The sequence below is a fragment of the Dermacentor andersoni genome, chromosome 3 (genome assembly GCF_023375885.2).
Source record: "Dermacentor andersoni chromosome 3, qqDerAnde1_hic_scaffold, whole genome shotgun sequence".
NCBI lineage: Eukaryota > Metazoa > Arthropoda > Arachnida > Ixodida > Ixodidae > Dermacentor > Dermacentor andersoni.
In genome coordinates this window covers 36,449,286-36,468,355 of record NC_092816.1, presented here as the reverse complement: position 1 = coordinate 36,468,355, position 19,070 = coordinate 36,449,286, and the positions used below count along the sequence as shown (strand labels likewise).

Here is a 19,070-nt window from a genome sequence, read left to right as displayed (position 1 = left end):
GCGCGATTCCTAGGTGCAGCGTCCCATGCGGGACGCCTCTGATGTGATAGCTGCGCCGTAGCGCGTCTGGTGGGAAGCGTTCCCTGCGATGTGTGCCATGCTCCTGGCGAGGAGTCATGCGTCTGCGTGGTGCTCCCAAGCGAGATAGAGGACGATCCCATCGAGGCGTCAGCCCCATGATCGCGTCCGCCTTCAAGGCGCGTCGCGGCACGACTGTCCGTGCCGATCACGACGTTTGGCTCGCGAAGATCGTTTCTCCCTCCTAGACACCGAGTTCCTTGGTTCGTTCCGCTTGCTGAGGCGCACGTTTCGTTGCCGCGCCGAGTGCTGCGTGGCTCGGCGCTCACCGCGTGTTTTTGTGCGACTCAAGAGCATGCTGAGCGAATGAGTGGGCGGTGCGAACGGGGTGCGATAACTCTATCGCGTTCCAATTTTTCTTTCGGCTCCTGTATTGCCCGTGTGGCTTACGGCCCTAGAGTTATTGCCATTATGGTTTTTGAAACACAGGGGTAGTCTAGGCTTACTGCCTGCCTGCAGATTAAACTTATTAGAATAGGTAAGCGGGTGAGTATAGGCTTACTGCCTGCCTGCAGATTAAGCTTATTAGAATGGGTAATCGTGTGCGTTCATAAATGTGCTTTTAAATATTGCGCGCCTAGCAACAAATAACGTTGGTGCCGTCATCTGGCGGTATTTAGTACAAACATTTTGTTAGTTTCAGTAATAAGCATTTTTTTAAATATATGCGTATATAAAACTTTTGTTGGGTTTATTCTTTTTACTATATTCGGTTTCAGCCTCTCAAGCTATGACAATTTTTGTTTAAGTTAGTTTTAAACTCTTGTTGGCTATATAAAAAATATTCTAGCCGGGCCAATCCAACCATTTTTAACTTGACTGAGTGGCGGCAAATGATTGCAATGTTCGGCAATGCGTGAAACCTCCAGGTAAACTTTGACTGTGATTCGCATAGTTCGTCGTTTTTATGAGCGAGTCGCCGGCGTAATTACAACATGAGCCAAGATCAGACCAGTCTGGCCGAGGTTGAGTACTCGTTTATTGCCAAGCTCGACAACGCCAAGGACCTCTCGCAACTTCTGAGAGCAATCAGCATTAGAGAAGTGCGTAACACCTCGTATACTTAATGAACTTGCGTATCTTGTATTTTTGTCGTACCCTTGTCATTATGCTTCTTATTAAAAAAGTTTGTCAGTCGTTCTGCTGTTGTTTCTTCTACCAGGTAGCCACGGTGGAGATCAACGACATGGGTATCCGAGTGATCGCTCAAGAGGGCAAATGCGTTCAAGCCATCGCGTTCGTCCAACGAGAACTGTTTGACAGCTATGCTCTAAAGGAACCGACACTCTCGTTCGACATCAGTCTGTCTATATGGCTGGTAAGGCGTTTATATTCCCTTCGTTTGTTTAAGGAGACAAATACAGTTCCATAAAATGTTGCAATTTTCATTGGGTACAAAAATATAAAAAAATAAAGAGGGTTCGTAAATAAAAGAATTAGAAAGAAGCCCTCGTGGCTGCTTGTAGGCTCCACTTTACCGAAGTATGACACCTGTGTTCGAGAAACAGTACAGGCAGTGCAGATGATTGACACATTAAACATCCTCAATTAATACTCCACTTCAAATGCACAGTTCATATGTCACGTGCAGTTCACATGTGCAATAATATATAGCATACCGTGCTATCGGGTGCATTGATTTCACGAACAATATTGGAGTGGGTGCAACTTTCTTGGCTGACAGTGGAGGGTGGCATGCACCAAGGACTTGTGCTTTCGTGAAAAGTCGAATGTCCTGTTGGCATGATGTGCTTTATAAACTGATGTTTACATGGGACTGAGGGCAGTGGCAAAGGAGTCGCTCGATTTTTTATTCACACCTGTAATAGTCATTCATTGGGGAGCCAGCCATTTCGATTAGGAAAATAGATTAATTTGAGAAGACTACCTCTTTGCTGTGTGCAACAAAAAGGTGTTTTGCCATATTGGGATTAGTGCGTTTGTAATCGTAGCCACACTGACAGATAGAAATTGTGCCATCATGGTGTACATTGAACCTGAATGCCTGACATTTCAGGCTGAATCATGATGAAAAGATTATATGTCGTAGGCAAAACTTGGATAAAAATAAAGCTAGAGTTAGGACTTTACTTATTACACTTGTGTGATGTTTGGTAAGTGCTCATTTTAAATTAATCAAAGCAAGCTATTGCAAGATGCCACTGGTTGACTCTAGCAAGGGAGCTTTTTCATTTTAACAATTTAGCACCATTGGTATTAGTAAGACTTCTTTGTTCTTCTTCTGTCTTTCTCTGTCTCCTTTTATCTTTGTTTCTTGCTTTCTAAATAAATGAGATGTTTAAATGTTAAGTGGACTGTAAGCAATGCTACCTCGGTTGCCAAAGGTAAACTTATTTAATCAAAGATAGTTGGCAATAGGAAGATGGCAACTACTTTGGTGCAATGAAGAAGGAACATACTGATGCATCGTCTTCTATCTGTTAATTACAAACAAAGATCATGTGCAAGTCTTCAGTGCATGTCGTCCTCATCAGTGACAGATTTTCGTCTGCTGCATTGGACACTCATTAGTGACTCAGTTGAGTTTTGCACTCTCTTTTGTGGCTTATTTAGGAATGCCTCACAATGTTTGGTGCCATGGGTGGACCTGTCTCAACACGACTGTGCTATGGAGGTCCAGGGAACCCTCTGGTCATGTTGTGAGTTTCCACTGTTGACCTAGCTGTCAGCGTACAAATTTAAACAATTGTTTTGTCAAGTGAATAGTGGCATGCCAGGTAAACTTTTATGGCCCCAACACATAACAGATGGCAAACGCCAATCTTGTCCTAGTAGTTCTATGTCATCTTCTCGGTGACAACTGCTCTCTCTTTTTGTCGAAAGTGACGCTTTGAACATCTTTCGAAACCAGATTGTCCTTTCCGTTGTCACCCCCCCCCCCCCTGCACCATTTACTGAAGGAGTTTGAAGGGCCCTTCACCAGGTTTGGGCATAGCAAACAATCAAGATGCATAATTCATGTGGCAATAGCTGTGTCTGCAAATTATACACCAATGTATGCTGCTGAAAACAGTGCAGAATCAAATAATAGCCCACACAATTTCTTTCTTGAAGGAACTGCTTTGATCGCGAGCTAGATGATGTCATGCGCATGGTACTTCCCCATTGCACGCATTATTGTATTCTTGGCGTGGTGCCTACTATAGTAGCGTTAATATCAAGGAATGGACTGTGGCATGGTCTTGCTGGGCTATTATGGTGTTTCATAGCTTTTTGATCATTCTGCTTGCATTGCTTGAAGTGGTAAAACAAAATTTAACTACGATTCATGCCTGCAGCCTCGAGGAATCTGGAGTTGTGACTGACTGCAAGATACGGACGCTGGAGTCAGAGGGTGTTGTCAATTTTGACCTGTCAAGGGACAATGTGATTAATGTCGTCATACTGAAGTCTGAAAGTATCAAGGAAGTCTGGTCCGAGCTTGACATTTCCAGTGAAGACATGGAAGTTTTCATATCTCCAAATGATCCTTACTTCAGGTTGAGCACATTTGGAGCTGCAGGCACTGTTGAGGCAAGTTTTGGAGAACATTGTGTTGTTCATGCTGTCCATTATGTTTGTCTTGCATTCATTTACAGCATGTGAATAACTATTGTGTGGATGTACTGTCCCTTCCTTTTCTTGCTCAAGCAGTTTGTTATTCCTTGTCAATATATTACTTTGGCTGGATTTATTACGGGTAATGAAACATGGTTATAACGGCATCCTCAAAACGTGCCATTATAACCATGTTCCATCAAGCCAGCAAAACCCAGCCCATCTAAGTCTCTTAATTATTATGGGTGTGTTGACACCAAGTCGTGAGCTCTGGCAGGAAAACTGGTCATAAAAATTGAACTCCTTGCAGAATACGATCATGTACAAATTACATGTACATTACATACAATTTACAACTGAATATGTTCAAATATACCTGCATGAGACCTCGAAATTTAAATGGACCAATCGAAATCCTTCACTAATAAACTGCAGTGAAAAGCTGGTTACTCCACAAAGGTTGCTCTCACACCTGAATCTTTTCCTCCTTCCTTTTTTTACATCTTATTCTGTGACCAGACATATTTTCTTCACATATTTAGCCATTTACCTACACAGGAAGCAAAAATTTACGAAGCTCAAATACAGTTGAGTGCCTCTGCAATGAAGGCCTCTACAATATGTGACCTGTATAACGAAGGAATGTTTCTGTCCCAGTTCTGTTGAGCTCTGTGCAACCTTACAACAAAGTGACCTGTATAATTAATTATTTTGGATGCCACAAGCACTTCATTGAAAGGTGTGAACTAGAAGTTCCTGGGAGTTGTGTCAAGCGGAGTAAATTATTCGCAAATTACTAGCGGCTTTAGCATCAGCAATGGTCAAACAAGGGAAGCCTCAATCCGAAGTAATGTTTAAACCAAGGAGCTTGTCTTCACCACAGCAAAGACAAGCCACCTTATCAAAACACTAACTCAAAGACGAGGCCATGGTTGGTCAATGTATATCTCAATCCTCATGTCGCTCCTTCATCTCCTGCGGATGTTCTTAGCATGTATGTTATGAATACAAACTTTACTGATGCCCGATTGAGTTTCTTGAACATAATGCAGGTGTCTTACTCGAAAGAATCGGAATTCATGGAGTCTTTTCAGTGCAAAAAGGAGCAAAGGAACTCGTGAGTGCCTTAAAGCTTTTTTCCACTGCTCCCCTCTGTCTGTCATTTGCGCTTCCATCTAACTGCTCTGAGCCAACTAGTGCAGACTGTTATGTGGAACATACATAATCAGGTCTATGAACACGCTGTGTGTTTTACATCAATGAAGCTTTGTCAGGATAGCACAGGAAATTGTTGCATTAAGCCTGCCTTAGTTACTGCTGACAGATTGATAACATACTACTATTTTGGCAATTTGCATACCTTCATGTCCGGCAAATTCACTTTTTTTTTTACTGTTAGATGCAGTCGCCATTTTTACAGGCTTTTACAGCAACAGCATTTAAAAGCTCGAAACTGGGTCTGCTGTATTCGTATGTCAATATTTTTGCTACACCATTAACAGCTGCTGTCGGCCTTGTCATGTCGTCGTCAGGCCACCTCCACATCCTTGACTTCGTCCTCGCCACAGGGCTAACAAAATAATTCCCACCACTACCAATGCGATTAAAACTCCATGCCTGTGTGCACAACATACCGACCAACTCTCTCCAATTTTCCATGATGTTTACGAATTTGGGCTTGTTCTAGAACTATTACTAATGTTGCATAAATTTTTACGATGGGTAAATTCTGTTCGCAGAAAGGTTTAGCCTGTCAACCTCCAACCATACACTTGGAAATCTGATTGTGAAAGGACACTGGATTAGTGCTTGCTTTGAGCAAGTCTATTCAGACCGGATCCTGAAGCAAGCGATATCAGCAACGTCGTGGAGAAATTCACTGTGATTTCAAAAGAGTGTGTAGCTTGTCAGTCTCTACTGTTCCAAGTTTTCTGCTGCTTGTGTGCAACATTTAATGGTAAGTCATTGTTAATAAAGTACATATGTGCAGTATCCCTCAAGCTCAGAGCAAGCTTTTAAAAAAATCTGCACTACTCCCTTCCCGCCCACCCTCTTGGTGTTGTGTCGGCGGGGTTTTACAACATTGAAGGTTCTTTGGTTGACAGGTATGCAACGTACAGTTGGGGTCCAAGTGTGCCAACCACTTCACTATCACACATCTTTACTGCTCATATCATAAGAAGCCAACAAACACTGACACCAAGGACAACATAGGGGAAATTACTTGTGCTTAATAAATGAAATAAAGAAATGATAAATTAATGGAAATGAAAGTGGATGAAAAAAACAACTTGGCGCAAGTGGGGAACGATCCCACAACCTTCGCATTTCGCGTAGAGCATCGCACACGAAATGTGAAGGTTGTGGGATCGTTCCCCTCTGTGGCAAGTTGCTTTTTTCATCCACTTCCATTTCCATTAATTCATCGTTTCTTTATTTCATTTATTAAGCACAAGTAATTTCCCCTATGTTGTCCTTGGTGTCAGTGTTTGTTGGCTTCTTATGACATGACTAATAAAAATCGGGCCCTTCGGTTTACCCCCTTTCGTATCATTTATTACATAACGAGGGTCTCGAATCTGGCAGCATTGATGCCTTCAGGTAGCATGTGTGGGTTTATTGACCGGTTGCCTTCACCCAAAAAGATCACATTCTTGTCACGCCTGCGGCAGAAAGGATGTTCTACATCCGCCGCCAAGGTCTGTGAGTGGTGGTGCTGGCTAACACTCCCAGGGTTCTGCTAGGAAACATAAATACCCAAGAAAGTGGATCACGCATGAAAGAGAGCATCGCACGGGAAATGCAAAGGTTGTGGGATCGTTCCCCACCTGCGGGCAGTTGTTTTTTTCGTTCACTTTCATTTGGATTAATTCATCGTTTCTTTATTTCGTTTATTAAGCACAAGTAATTTCCCCTATGTTGTCCTTGGTGTCAGTGTTTGTTGGCTTCTTATGATAAGCTTTACTGCTTGGCAATATGTGCGGGGTTTTGTGCGACATGCAAATTCTAAGAGTGGTGGTGTATGTAAATGTATTTTGTAGGCCATAGGTAGTGGGCACTACTGTAGCAGCCAAAGACGATGTTGTGGGCGTAGCAAAGAAGTTGTTCTCGAGTAGATGGAGCTGTTCACAGTGACAGCCCGCTGCTGTCGCTATAAATGCATTCAGAACCAGAGGAATCACTGAGGTCTGCTGATACTGTAGTATTTATTTAGCATCTATATATGACATGTCCTTATGACCACTGTTAGTTTTGTCTCTGTTTTGCTGCAATGACCGTTTAAGAATTTGCTGCGGTCTGTCCCTATATTCAGGTACAAAATAAATCTCATGAAGCAATGTATCAAAGCCCTCAATCTGTCCAGCAAAGTGGCCATCCGTACAGACCAGCTTGGGCTCATATGCTTCCAGTTTCTCATACGCACGGAAGAAGGCACTGCCACCTTTGTTGAGTATTATGTGAGTACTTACCCACAATTGCTCCCTTGTTCAAGGAAGAAAAACAATATATTGCCCATTCTGTATGCTGGAATTTGCAAGCTGCTTGTTAGATCACGAACATCCATATCTCTTTTTCACTTGCTCTTCTTAGTTATGCTTACCTGTGCATGGTAAAATGTTGGCATGTGATTCTGGTTTTGAAAAACAGTCTCTCTCATGTTTTTTTCTCTAATCGTCGCAATAATCATTTGCACTTCAGCAGATGTACCGCACGTGTTTGACGAGCAGCAATAGAAACTCCTTTAAAAACAAACTCCAGCGATATCTTTAGGTATACAAATGCCAACAAAGCTTGTAAATTGCATTTTCCTCGCCATCTTGCTCGTGTGTGCCAAATGAAACAGCTGACAGCAGTGTAGATTTTCCCAAAAATTGGTCGAATCATAAAAATTGGCATGGACACTCCTCTGAAGCATAACTTCTACTGACCACTGTAACTTGTTGCTCATGATGTAGAACATGGGAGAAGCAGTGCAGGAACCCAACGTCTAGTAAAGCTGTCTGTATTCATCTTATCTGCTGGCTTAAGGGTTTCATCATCAGCTTAACCTTTATAAGCGAATCATTTGGATGTATTTTTTTTTTCACTTTTTTTTTCGCCACGAAGGAGCTGTTCAACACAGGAATGTTGCTGCAGTTGAGCACATTTTCCTAAGATGTTGCTACTGGCACTCATATTCCTAATGTGTGCCTGTTCTAATGTCTCCACTAAAATCGTAAAAGGCAGCTTTCTGATGATGCTGGTACAGTTTCGGCCTCAGCTGAGTGGTTCTTTCTTAAAGTTATTGTTGCATGTTTTACAAATTGAACTAGTATGTTACACACGATAAGAGGCTCATAAAGTTATAACAGCCATTTCTGTGATATGATAGCAAAAACTTGCAGAGTTGTCCTCTTGTGCTGATAAGGCATTTAGCCTAGCTGCTACAGTGCTAATCTTGGAGCAATGAGCTTCAAGGTTTGATTCTGTAATTGACATTATGGCAGATTTTTTTTATTGCTATTCACTGTTTCCCAATGATCTGTATGCTCGATTTTCAGGAGAATTCTACAGAGATGCTTGTTGACAATTTATATGAAGTTTAGTTAGATCTAAGCACGAAATGCTTATGGGCAGCATTAAAGGCTAACTGCAACAAAATTTTGGTATCAAGTAAAAAGCCTAGTTTGAAATTGCTTAGTTGTAAAGCAACCTTTGTGCAGAGCTTTACAGTTGAAATACGAGTAGATGCATCACAAGAAACTTGCCAAAGTATACATTTTTGACACCTAAACAAACACTACCGTTACTGCTAGACTGAAGTGATGTATCACCTAGCACACTCGGCTCCACTGCATGACCTCCTAGATTGGGCACTGCCCGCAGCTGCTCATGACACGCTGAAAAATCTCTGAGGGAATGTGCTGGAAATTGATGTCATATATGTCATCCACCAGGAACTATTGTTGTCTGCTTAGGTGCTGTTGAAAAGCTGCTGATAAGAAAATCAGACCTTTCCTAGCCCTGCAGATTTGCCAGAGTTGCTTCAATAGTATATATTACTCATTCAGAACTAGTAGTTTAGTCAAAGTGAAATTTCATTCAGTTGGCCTTTAAGATTATGAACGTAGTTTGCCACACAAGGTGCAATTGAATGAAAATACATGCAATGCAATTCTCACGCATTATACCCGTCACATAGTCATTCACATCCTCCAAGTTCATGTGCACTTGAATTCATCTGCACATAGCTCCTGTGTTTCATATCTTGTCCTTACAGTGCACTCCAAACCGAGAGGACCCACAAGAACGCTGATGAAGCAGTTGTATGGAATGCTGCTTAATATTTTTGTACAGGTGATTGCAAATTTGTATGTGTACTTGTAAATAAACTAGATTCTCAAAGTACTATAAGCACTTTTTTGTGTTGGCTGGCTGTGTTCACCAGCTTTCGAACGTTGAACAAAAGCTGCTTTAGGATTTTTGTTGCCAGCGTTGTTCATTTAGCTTCTTTACCATTTTCGTCTATATAGTACCTGTATTAACTTTTTTCTTTCGTTCAAAAGCAAATGTCTGCCACTGTGGTTTAAATGTAAAGATTGCCTACCATAGAGGATGAGCTGTTAGGACTAGTGCATGTCCTTTGACTGCCATTATACATATATACACATACGGTAGTATATGCAAGTAATGTAAGCTCTACATTTTTACTGTAATGGAGTATTGAATATTCCAATAGACTACACTGCAAGTAAACCACACATTTAAAGACATTTTGTACTTCTTGGGGTCTACACTCTTTAAAATATTTGCACCCTTTGGGGTGTATCTTGCCCCACAACAATAATCGTCATCTGTCTTGCCCGCATTTTCTTCCTTTAATGCTGCGAGCCCAGTACTTCCAAGTCGCGAATGCGCGTTATCAGCATGACAGCATTCTTGACAGGAAAATATGGTGTTTTCAAGAACGGAAACGCAACTATGGTGGCTAGAGGGCATAACGCAACTCCTTTAAGAATGTGTACTCTTCTAAATCACCCTGTCACCATTAAAGGTGGCACATCCTTTATTTATTACCATGTGTGGTGCTTTCTTGTCAGAATGCTCAGGAAATGCTTGGTTGTCTCATAGCAGCCCTGGTATAAAAGCAGTGACGTACCCACACCAAGAAAACATTTACCAGAATAATCACAGAACTTAGTTAAAATAATGGCAAAAGTATGCCTGGAAGGTTCTAAATATGGACGCATCGCATGCGGTTGTTATATGTTAAAACACAAACTACATTGACCTGAGGGCATTTGGGTTAGTTTTGACATGATACTGTGGAAGGAACTTTGCACTTGCATGAAAGCAGGAGTCATTAGCCCAAAAACAAGCCTAACAATTCTTCGATTGAACTTAGAAGAAGTTAATGCACACACTGAATGATACTTAAAAAGCGTCCCTGCTACAAAAGGAAGGTTGGCACAAGCCTCTGTAGCTCACAAATCGCAAACAGCGAATTTCTCCTGGTTCTGAATGACCACAGTTGAAGGAGCGAGTTGTGGCGCAAACGTTACAAGTACGTACAGTACATCAAATTAAGCACAGACAAGAGATCCGTGTATAAATAGCTATTCCTTTTAAAAATTACGCTCACATTTCGAAATTCAGGGATAAGTATTGTTTAATACCATACGTGGATGCGATACCTGCCTGTTGCGCCCAGAATAAACGAGAAGCACGCGCTTGCAATTGCATGTTGCCACTGTCGTCGTTCCGAAACCGAATCTAAACAGGCGCCGCTGTCATCATCATTGCCGTACACAAAGCTTCGAGGCCGTCCAGTTTCGCATTGAGGTGGGTTTGGCTCTCTCGCTGTTTGGCATTTGATTGAACGATTTCGAGCCGCTCGCCGCACGTCAGCGCGAAAACCGGAGCCGTGCAACAAGTTGTTGCGCTCGTGTTTCCAGTTTGTGTTGCATTCAGCCGCCCGCTTTCCTCAGAAGCGAAAGGCGTCGCCGCTTCATTTGGTGATAACTGGCCATGGCATGATCGGAGGACGATAACAGCCGTTTTATCGACGACCCGCGCCGCTCGTTGTGCCGGCGATTGCCCTGTCGCCGGAGAGGCAGTGAGCGTTTGCGTGCATTTTGCACACGCCGGTCGCACCGCAGCTGCTTGGACGTTGGCCTTGTAGCGACACGAGAGAGCCACAGTGCTAAGGGCGTTAGGAAACGCGACCTCTTCAGAAAACGGCGCCGCGCACGCGACTGCCGTCGCTACAAGATGCCGGCATCAAAGGTCCAGAAGCACCCGCTTCACTGTCCGAGCCTGGACGACGTCGCCAAAGGTGAGCGACGGGCATACGTGATGCTTTGACGACCGAAGCGTATCGATCGTCGTGCTAAATTTGGGCTCGTTCATCGTGTTCACACGGAAGAGAGAAGTACATGTGTGACGGCGCCCTTGATCTGGGAGGCGATATAGTTCCGAGCATGGTGCAGATTGCTAACGATCAAATCATTGTTCGCGGTTTACGTCAGGTAGATTACTTTAGCTAGGCACAATTATCTATCTGCCGAATAGGAATTTGACTAAATGGACTGCCTAGCTGTCTGAGAAGAAAGCGATGAGTGATGCATATGCTAGCTGTTGTAATGAATGTGAGGAGCTAGAGAAATATGCATGTCTGCAGCTGGATATTCGTGTTTAAGGTCACGCACCTACATCTACTTACAGTGCGCCAGAGCGCGTGCGAAGTATGCGCTGCAGTTATGCCGTTTAATGAAGCTAGGCGAGCTGTTGGGGGTCGATGCATGCAGTGTAAGTTTTTGAGACCGGCAGTGTATATAATTAGAGAGCTGACGTTGTCGTATTAAATATGTAACGCCCCGCTTCTTTGATGCTGTGCAGTTTTGAACGATGGACTTAAGGGCACATTCGAGCATGTTGAAGTGTCTGTGGTCGACTGCCCGGACCTGAAAGAAAAGCCCTTCATGCTTGCTTCTGAAGGTGAGCTTTTCCGTAAATAAATTCTCTCTCTCTCTCTCTCTTTCTGAAGGTGAGATGGTATATGTGCTACAAGCAATATCATATGCTTTTGCACTCCTTAATAAGTGCTTCCTCACTTCTTGCATGCTCATTAAATATTCTCGCACGTAATTATCTCCTAGTTAAGGCAGACTAATTAGAACTACTGCAGCAGGCTCTATGAATATAATGAACAAGTATTAAACTCTAAAGCTGTCATGTATAAATAGCTGCTGTGAATTGATAACAAGGTTTCTTTATTCATACAAGTATTCACTCAAGTGTTCCTGTGACAAGGCGCTTCGTGAGCTTTCCATTACCATTGACTCACGCTAATGAGGATGAAGTTGGCATCATTCCAAGGCAGCTAGCTGTCAGAGGAGGTAAAATGGACGTACAGACGGAGAATAAAAGTAACACGACGTTGACAGCCGCCTGTCTGCACGTCTTCTTGCACTGTTGTCAACTGCTATGCGAAAGGATAAGAACCATCAGAAAGGCTGTCCGGGATCATGACCATTATGCACTCACAACACTTCTTCCTCCTTGGGAGAAGCTCAACGAAAAACCAGGTAGAGAAGCTGCTTGGCACTAAAGACACAAGGACATGTGTCTGCTGTTTTTGTTGATGGAAAACATCCCTGTTGGGCAAACCCGCCGTGGTTGCTTAGTGGCTATGGTGTTGTGGTATCGCTGTCGTGGGATCGAATCCTGGCTGCCGCGGCCACATTTTGATGAGGGCGAAATGCGAAAACACCCGTGTACTTAGGTTTAGGTACACGTTAAGGAACCCCAGGTGGTCCAAATTTCTGAATTTCCCCACTACAATGTGCCTCATAATCAGATCGTGGTTTTGGCATGTAAGACCCCATAATTAAATTTTTTTTAAATCCCTGCTGGGCAAGTACATTATACCTGGAAATCATATTGGTATGCCACCTAAATTCTACATGTACCAACCACATCTCTAATACGACCACAAAGTAAGAATAAATGTAGTAGAGCAAATTGGAACAGCTAACCTTTAAAACCACGGCTTTCAAACTGATAAGAATAAAAGAAAATGCAACATTTAAGAAGCTATGCTGATTTGTGAGGGTGACTAATTGGAACGAAATGCACACAATCATGAGTAGTCTGCACCACTACAGCCGCACAACTTTCAGGAAGATCTTGCATAGAGAACAAAGCTGAATTTAGTCATAAACCTCCTGTCTTTTAGTCAGCCAAATTCACTTGCTGAAGTGAAACAATTAATTCTTTTTTGGTTGGAGGTGCAGAATCGTCTAGTGGAGAGTTAAAGAGCTTCAAGTGTAAACTGTGCAGTCACCAAACAATATTTCTGTGAATCCTTCTGGTCACGACAGAATGCGCACTATGTTCATATTATCTAAGATGTGTTTAATTTAGGTATAGAGGTATGAAAATTTCCCATGTTTCCTTACCTAGATTACTGCATCAGAGATACAACACACAGTTGACTGCCACTAAAGAATTGATCTTAGTAGAGTCTTTACCTAATGGTTTCAATTTGACATTGACAGATATATACTACAGTCAAGAAGCATAATATTACAGTACAACAAACAGGGTAGAGATATTATGGTGTGCAGGAAGGTGATCATGTCAGGCTTGGCTAAAATAAAATGCACATGCCTTGGGAGGAGAGGGACAGCATGCATCTATGCTTCAGCATAATGTGCAACATAATTTCTGCAACAATTGCAATGTGGGCTTGTTGGTAACGTGGTAGGTTACTATAAATGTCTTCACAAAAATGTTCTAGCAGTGAACGTAGGAAAATGGATACAACAAGACACAAATGCACAGTTCTTTGTGCCTGCAGTATGTGTGTTTTCTTTGTGTCTGTTTCTACTTGTGTAGAATTTCCATTTTTACCTTACAAAATTGCCATTTTTGGTCTAAGTGCACTGTCGAGCCATGTGGGATGCCTAGCTCTGAGAAATTGAAGCTGTCAAGTAGAGGAAGCTTGTTGTGTCAAAAGGACACTCAAGAGTGAAGTTATTTGAGTTGTATTAGTAACTTGCGCTTTTACAATATCGATAAAGCCGCACTCACTGCGAGAGGAGGCTTGGTAGACAAGAAAAGATGCAAAAATGAAAGACCAGTGGTGATGCCACCTTAGAATTTCCCAAACCGGCTTGCCTTGACATTATGTATTTTGACAGTGTCTGCTTGGGCCTAGTTGACCTCTTGTCAGTAAAGACGGACTACACTGTATGTAGAGTCAAAAGACTGAATTTTTAACAGCTTTGAGAACTTTTACGGCGCCACATTGGCCAAAATGCGAAAGAATACGTTGAAATCCATGACGTCACACTGACGTGCTGGCACTTGGGTTTTGGCAAGGAAATTTAGAAATGATACATTGAGCTTCATTTTCTCATCTAGTGATCAACCTGTTAAGTCTGTAAAATTAATGAAAGCAGATTTCTGAATGAACACTTCATAAGTCTAAACCAATTTGGTGTTCGTATCTAGCATGCCGTGCCTTCAAAGAAATCCAGTGCAGGTTCGAGAATTTTGTGCTCCACTGTCAGCAACAATATTTCTATGAATCTAGGCGAGAGAACAAATGTGTGTTTGGCCTGGATGTATGCTATGCTAGGAGACACCCATTTTCGCTTATGAATCACCATTGTGTGATATATGAATCAGCCACATTTGCTTTAATCACACCTGAATCTCCTGCTGTGTGCCTGTGAAGTTTTTTTCAATCGATTGGAATGTGAGTGTACTCACAATGAAAACAAAGAACAAAACAGGATTGCAAAATGCAATAGACGAGAGACAATGAAGTTGCATTCGTCTCTGTCTCTTGCTTTGTCCATTGTGCTTTGCACACAGCTTTTGTGAGCACCCAGTTCTGCTTTCATTGTAGCTTTAAGTTTCTTAGCCTTCGTTAAATGTTCTGTTATCTTTGCCAGTGAGAATATCTATTTCATGCTGTGTTACTGTTCAATTACTATTTTCATTCAAACTGTGTTAAGATGTTGACTGATAACTTGTAAGACAATAAATTATTTTGCAAGTGTAACACAACTAGCAGTGGCAGTCCGTTCAGCACTTGCACACTTCCCAGAGAGTTCTTTTCTAAGCTCGGGAACTTTTCAGTATTTTAAGACAGTCTAGTTGTATTAAACTATCAATCGAATAATTAGTGACACTAAGACGCTTGTATTTAAGGTAACCTTGATCTATTCACTAGTCATAATAAGATTATATTTTACTGGTGGGGAATATTGTGAACATGTATGTTTCATTTCTTTTTGATGCCTTTAGTCATTGACATTAGTATACATAACGTAAAATGTACCGACTACCCGCTGACTGCATAATTTACTTCGAGATTATTTACCATGAGGAGGAGGAATAAACTTTATTTATAGAGATGAGCTGACAAAGCTATGTACTTAGAAAAGTAGAAAGAAACTCGCACAATGTGCTTGCAAATATTTCAGTTAAGCTAAATTTATTTAGTTAAATTTACTGTATCATTATTTGTGCATGTATCTCATCTATATTATAATAGTGTCATTGTAATTATATGTTTGATCAGAATTCTTATTTGTGAAATCAGTTTATCCTGTACTTCCATTCATTTTTCATTTGTGCAAAATCTTTTCCTCAACTGCTGCTGGGCTTATTGTTTAACCTGCCTATGAGTTCCTGTCATCACAGTTTTATTTGTCTCTTTATTAAAGCCGCAGGGTTTAATCTGAAGTACCACAGAGGGGAAGGGGCTTGAGAATACAAATACACGAAATGTGCAAGATATGCATGTAAAATTATGCCGAATTAAAAATTGGAACTCCCTGCTATATACTAGTATATAGTAAGAAGTTCCAATTTCACACACACAAGAAAAGTGCATAGTTATGTACTTTTCGTGTGTGAAATTTTCATTTATATATCTCAACTAAACCAGAACTTGAACTCTATTACCAAAAATTCTATTCAATTGATGTCATTGCATGCACTAAAGGCCAAATATTGATGGAAGTGTAGATATGAATTACAATAACAAAACAAATTATATGCCGCAGTGTAGCGGCAGAAACAGTCTAGTATAGAAGCTTTTTAATTTCGTACTGTCCTGGGCACCCTTAAAGCTGCCACCTGAATTATGGAATTTGCATAGCAGATGCCTCAGTTCGAGGGGTATAGTGTCAGCCATACTTTGATGAAGAAAAACACAGAATTCTTTTTGTGATTAAATTTAGGTGCCCCTTAAAGAAACCCAGCTGTTCAAAATTTATCCATAGCCCTTCATTATCGTGCATCTCAGAGCCCCAGTGTTGCTTTGAGATGTTGAACCCAATCAATCAATCAAAATCAATCAATCAATCAATCAAATCGATCAAATCGATCAATCAATTCAACTTCCATAGAATTGCATGTGTGTGGGCTCTGACCACAGCATGAACTTATTGCGGCACTGGTACATCGTTGCATTCTTTTGTCCTCCAGGTATATGCGGCAAGCCCTGCCTAGCAGACGTCGGTGGGGTTCCTTACTTAGTTCCTATTGTGCAAAAAGACAAGGTAAGGGTAATTTAAATTCATACTGCCACTCACAAAAAAATTACATTATTTTGCATGTTTCTGAAAGGGTCATAGGATATGAACTAAAGCAGCAGCTACTAAGCATCGCATTCCTTGTGTGATCATGATAGTTCATGCTATCAGCTGTAGCTGCCTGTAAGAAAATTTAGCTTGGGCTAATTTAGATGAAAAAAAATAAATGCCTCATGGTTAGTTCGGAGACCATGTACAATGACTGACAGGCATTAAGACTAGAGCATGACATGCCATGGTGGCTCAGCGGTTATTTATTTATGTCAATATATGTTATAGGCCCAGAAGTGCACTGCGTGAGGTGATAATAAATAAATTGATTGTTAGGACTCGCGAATTATATAACAATTATACAAAAGCTACAGGAAAGGCAAGGAGGAGAATAAAAGCAATATATTGATACGTGTACTTGTTTATCTTTCTCCGGTGACCGCTTTTCGCTGGCAAACAAATGTTAAATGTTATTGCTTGGTCGATGGTTCTGTACATTGTCTATTGTCACTGAACGATGTGCAATCAGTAGTAAATCAGTGTCAATTAATAACAAATAAGCACAACCATTACACTCAAATTTTAGAGGTGAATAAGTGTGCAACATTTTCGTGAGGAGAAAGAAAATGAACTGTTACAAGCTGCAAGAGTAGCTAATGTCAAATGTTATACTACAAACATAAAAAATGCTATAGAAGACAGTCAGTATAAGTCAGGAAACTAGTTTAAGTAAACAAAATTGTGTGCAAAAATTATGAAAAAATCTATAAAAAATGATGTTAGATGCTGTTATATGACTGCTGTGGGACATCACTCTGCAACAGCATTATGTGACATCACATGGTGTTATCAGGAAAGAAATGCACATCCAAAAGACACCGAAAATTATCATAGTCGGTCAATTGAACAGTTGTGTCAGGAAGGTGATTTCACATCCATATGGCTCGTGGAAGAGCCAGGAAAAAAATGAAAGTGCTCCGCCATGGATACGAATGAAACTGAGACATGTATATGGCCTTTTAGACATAGAAAGGGGGACATCAAGATGCAAGGGTGAAGGCTTCCTACTGTGCACATACTAATGTAATAGAGTCAAACAGAAATGTCGCGGCACGTATGTAATTGTTATAGTGACAGGTCATGTCTGATCTGTGTTATGCTTGAGTTATAATTGTATGAACAAGAGATAAATTGTGCAGCCCTGTTTCTAATTGTTTCCGACATATCTATTAAGTATTTTTGGTGGGGAGATCAAACAGATAAAGTAAACTCGATTTGAGCTTGGACAAAGCTCATGTAAGCTAACTTACGTATTTCAGTAGTTGATTTATGGAGATTATGAAATAATGTCCTAATGATCTAGATGCGTTATTACAGACCTGTGGCGAGGTTGAGGCCTGGGGTGAGGTTGATGTCAAGATACTTGCACTTGGAAACATGGGAAATCATGTTCTCTTTGCGCTGCTGATCATGAGGATTTGATCCTAGGCTTCAGTGACCATATGGGAGCAGAATGCAAAAACACTTGTGCAATGTGCTTTGGGTGTATGTTAAAAAGAACTCCAGGTGGTCAAAATTAACCTGGAGTCCTCCACCACAGCATCACTCGTAGCCCACAGTGCAGATTCTGGTCGTTAAACCCCACAGTTTAATCTGAAACTAGAGCATGACGTCGTAAGTTCAATTCCCTGGCTTTTATAGCCCCATTTACATGGTATGGGAGTGTAAAACAGCCGATTGACTTGAGCAAACATTGAAGAAGACCAAGCAAGTGAAATTACTTCTGGACTTACTGCCGTGGTGCCCCTCGCAACACTGTGCAGCTTTGGGACTTGAGACCATGTCGACTAATTATTTAAATGAGGGAAAGCATTAAAAGGATCGTAATGTTTTAATAGAAGAGAAACAAAAATCCTTCCTTTGTTCAGAGCACATATAACTAGCAAAAAAACGTTGAAGAAAATATAAGACTCCCCTAGGAGCCATCCCCGTGATGTCTTTATATTATGAGTAAGGTTTTACGGACGGAGCAATGATCCATCTCTTGCTTACATCATATCCTTGCAAGTGTTAATAATTTCTGGTCAGCTAACATCAGCTATGCTCACTTAAGTGCTTCTTTTCATGGATTTAGGATAAGCAAATCGGTGTATTAGGGTTGTGTCTCATGAGTCAGTGCTCTGCTCATCTTATGTTGTTTGCCCTCAGCCTGTCTCACTGTTCAAATGCAATGACTTATGTCGGATGTCTCCACTTATCAATTCTACTGCAGTGTGTGTGACTGTCACCGTTTGCATGCTTACAACTCTCTGTAATGCATCACTGTCCTCTTGCTCTTGTGAGGCGCTCATATTAGTTGATCTCCGTCTTCCAGATCTACAGTTTAGAACAAGTCGTGAAGCAGACAAACATTTCTGACGCTCTTGTCATTGGCGCTGGTGCTGGTCCATTCAATGTGGTAGGCGTCAACAGTGAGGTACTGTACACTTCAATTGCTTTATTATTTTTCTCTTTGAGTGCGTCTTCTGTTGTCATGGAATATGAAAAGTTCGATCAGATATGGCTGAACTCGGATATAACGAACATGAAAAAAACATTTCCAGCATGATAGCGTATAACTATGCCTAAAACAAATATGGGATTATTATGAAGTTATTTTCATGTTGGATGTGAAGTAGTTGTAACGTAGTTCGACTGTATAACACTGTACTCATGTTCTCTTGTTCAGTACTTCGATGTCGAACACAAGCATCTCCACGTATTTTTTATAAATGATTTCAGCTAGGAGGACTTGTCTTATAGTTTGGTAGCGAGAAATTCATCTAGTAACTGTTATGTGGTTGCTGAAGT

At 41.3% G+C, this 19,070-nt stretch overlaps 2 protein-coding genes across 3 annotated transcripts in view; both read left to right on the top strand.

Moving 5' to 3' along the window:
• The first annotated feature begins 870 nt into the window (after positions 1-870).
• On the top strand, positions 871-9,030 carry Rad1 (Radiation insensitive 1). 2 transcript variants are annotated; one of them, XM_050167537.3, is made up of 7 exons: positions 871-1,121; positions 1,241-1,396; positions 2,653-2,738; positions 3,378-3,612; positions 4,689-4,753; positions 6,950-7,094; positions 8,897-9,030. In XM_050167537.3, the coding sequence occupies exons 1-7, from the start codon at positions 1,014-1,016 to the stop codon at positions 8,930-8,932; spliced, it is 831 nt and encodes a 276-aa protein (XP_050023494.1). In that variant the 5' UTR covers positions 871-1,013; the 3' UTR covers positions 8,933-9,030. The 2 variants fall into 2 exon arrangements, with proteins under 2 accessions (XP_050023494.1, XP_054933594.1); XM_055077619.1 differs by having other exon boundaries at positions 877-947.
• A 1,394-nt stretch (positions 9,031-10,424) lies between these two features.
• The window catches only part of LOC126517745 (ester hydrolase C11orf54 homolog), a 29,561-nt gene continuing 20,915 nt past the window's right edge, over positions 10,425-19,070 (top strand). Inside the window, exons 1-4 of the mRNA XM_050167548.3 lie at positions 10,425-10,951; positions 11,515-11,613; positions 16,123-16,196; positions 18,595-18,696. Coding sequence (XP_050023505.2) covers positions 10,888-10,951; positions 11,515-11,613; positions 16,123-16,196; positions 18,595-18,696 — 339 coding nt within the window. The 5' untranslated portion in view covers positions 10,425-10,887. The remainder of the gene's footprint in view (positions 10,952-11,514; positions 11,614-16,122; positions 16,197-18,594; positions 18,697-19,070) is intronic.

Bases quoted from the DNA above. Each gene is read 5' to 3' on its own strand.
- Rad1 (XM_050167537.3), top strand. From the start codon at position 1,014: ATGAGCCAAGATCAGACCAGTCTGGCCGAGGTTGAGTACTCGTTTATT. The intron at 2,739-3,377 runs GTGAGTTTCCAC...TCATGCCTGCAG, and splicing joins GGGAACCCTCTGGTCATGTT to CCTCGAGGAATCTGGAGTTG. The intron at 3,613-4,688 runs GCAAGTTTTGGA...AACATAATGCAG, and splicing joins GAGCTGCAGGCACTGTTGAG to GTGTCTTACTCGAAAGAATC.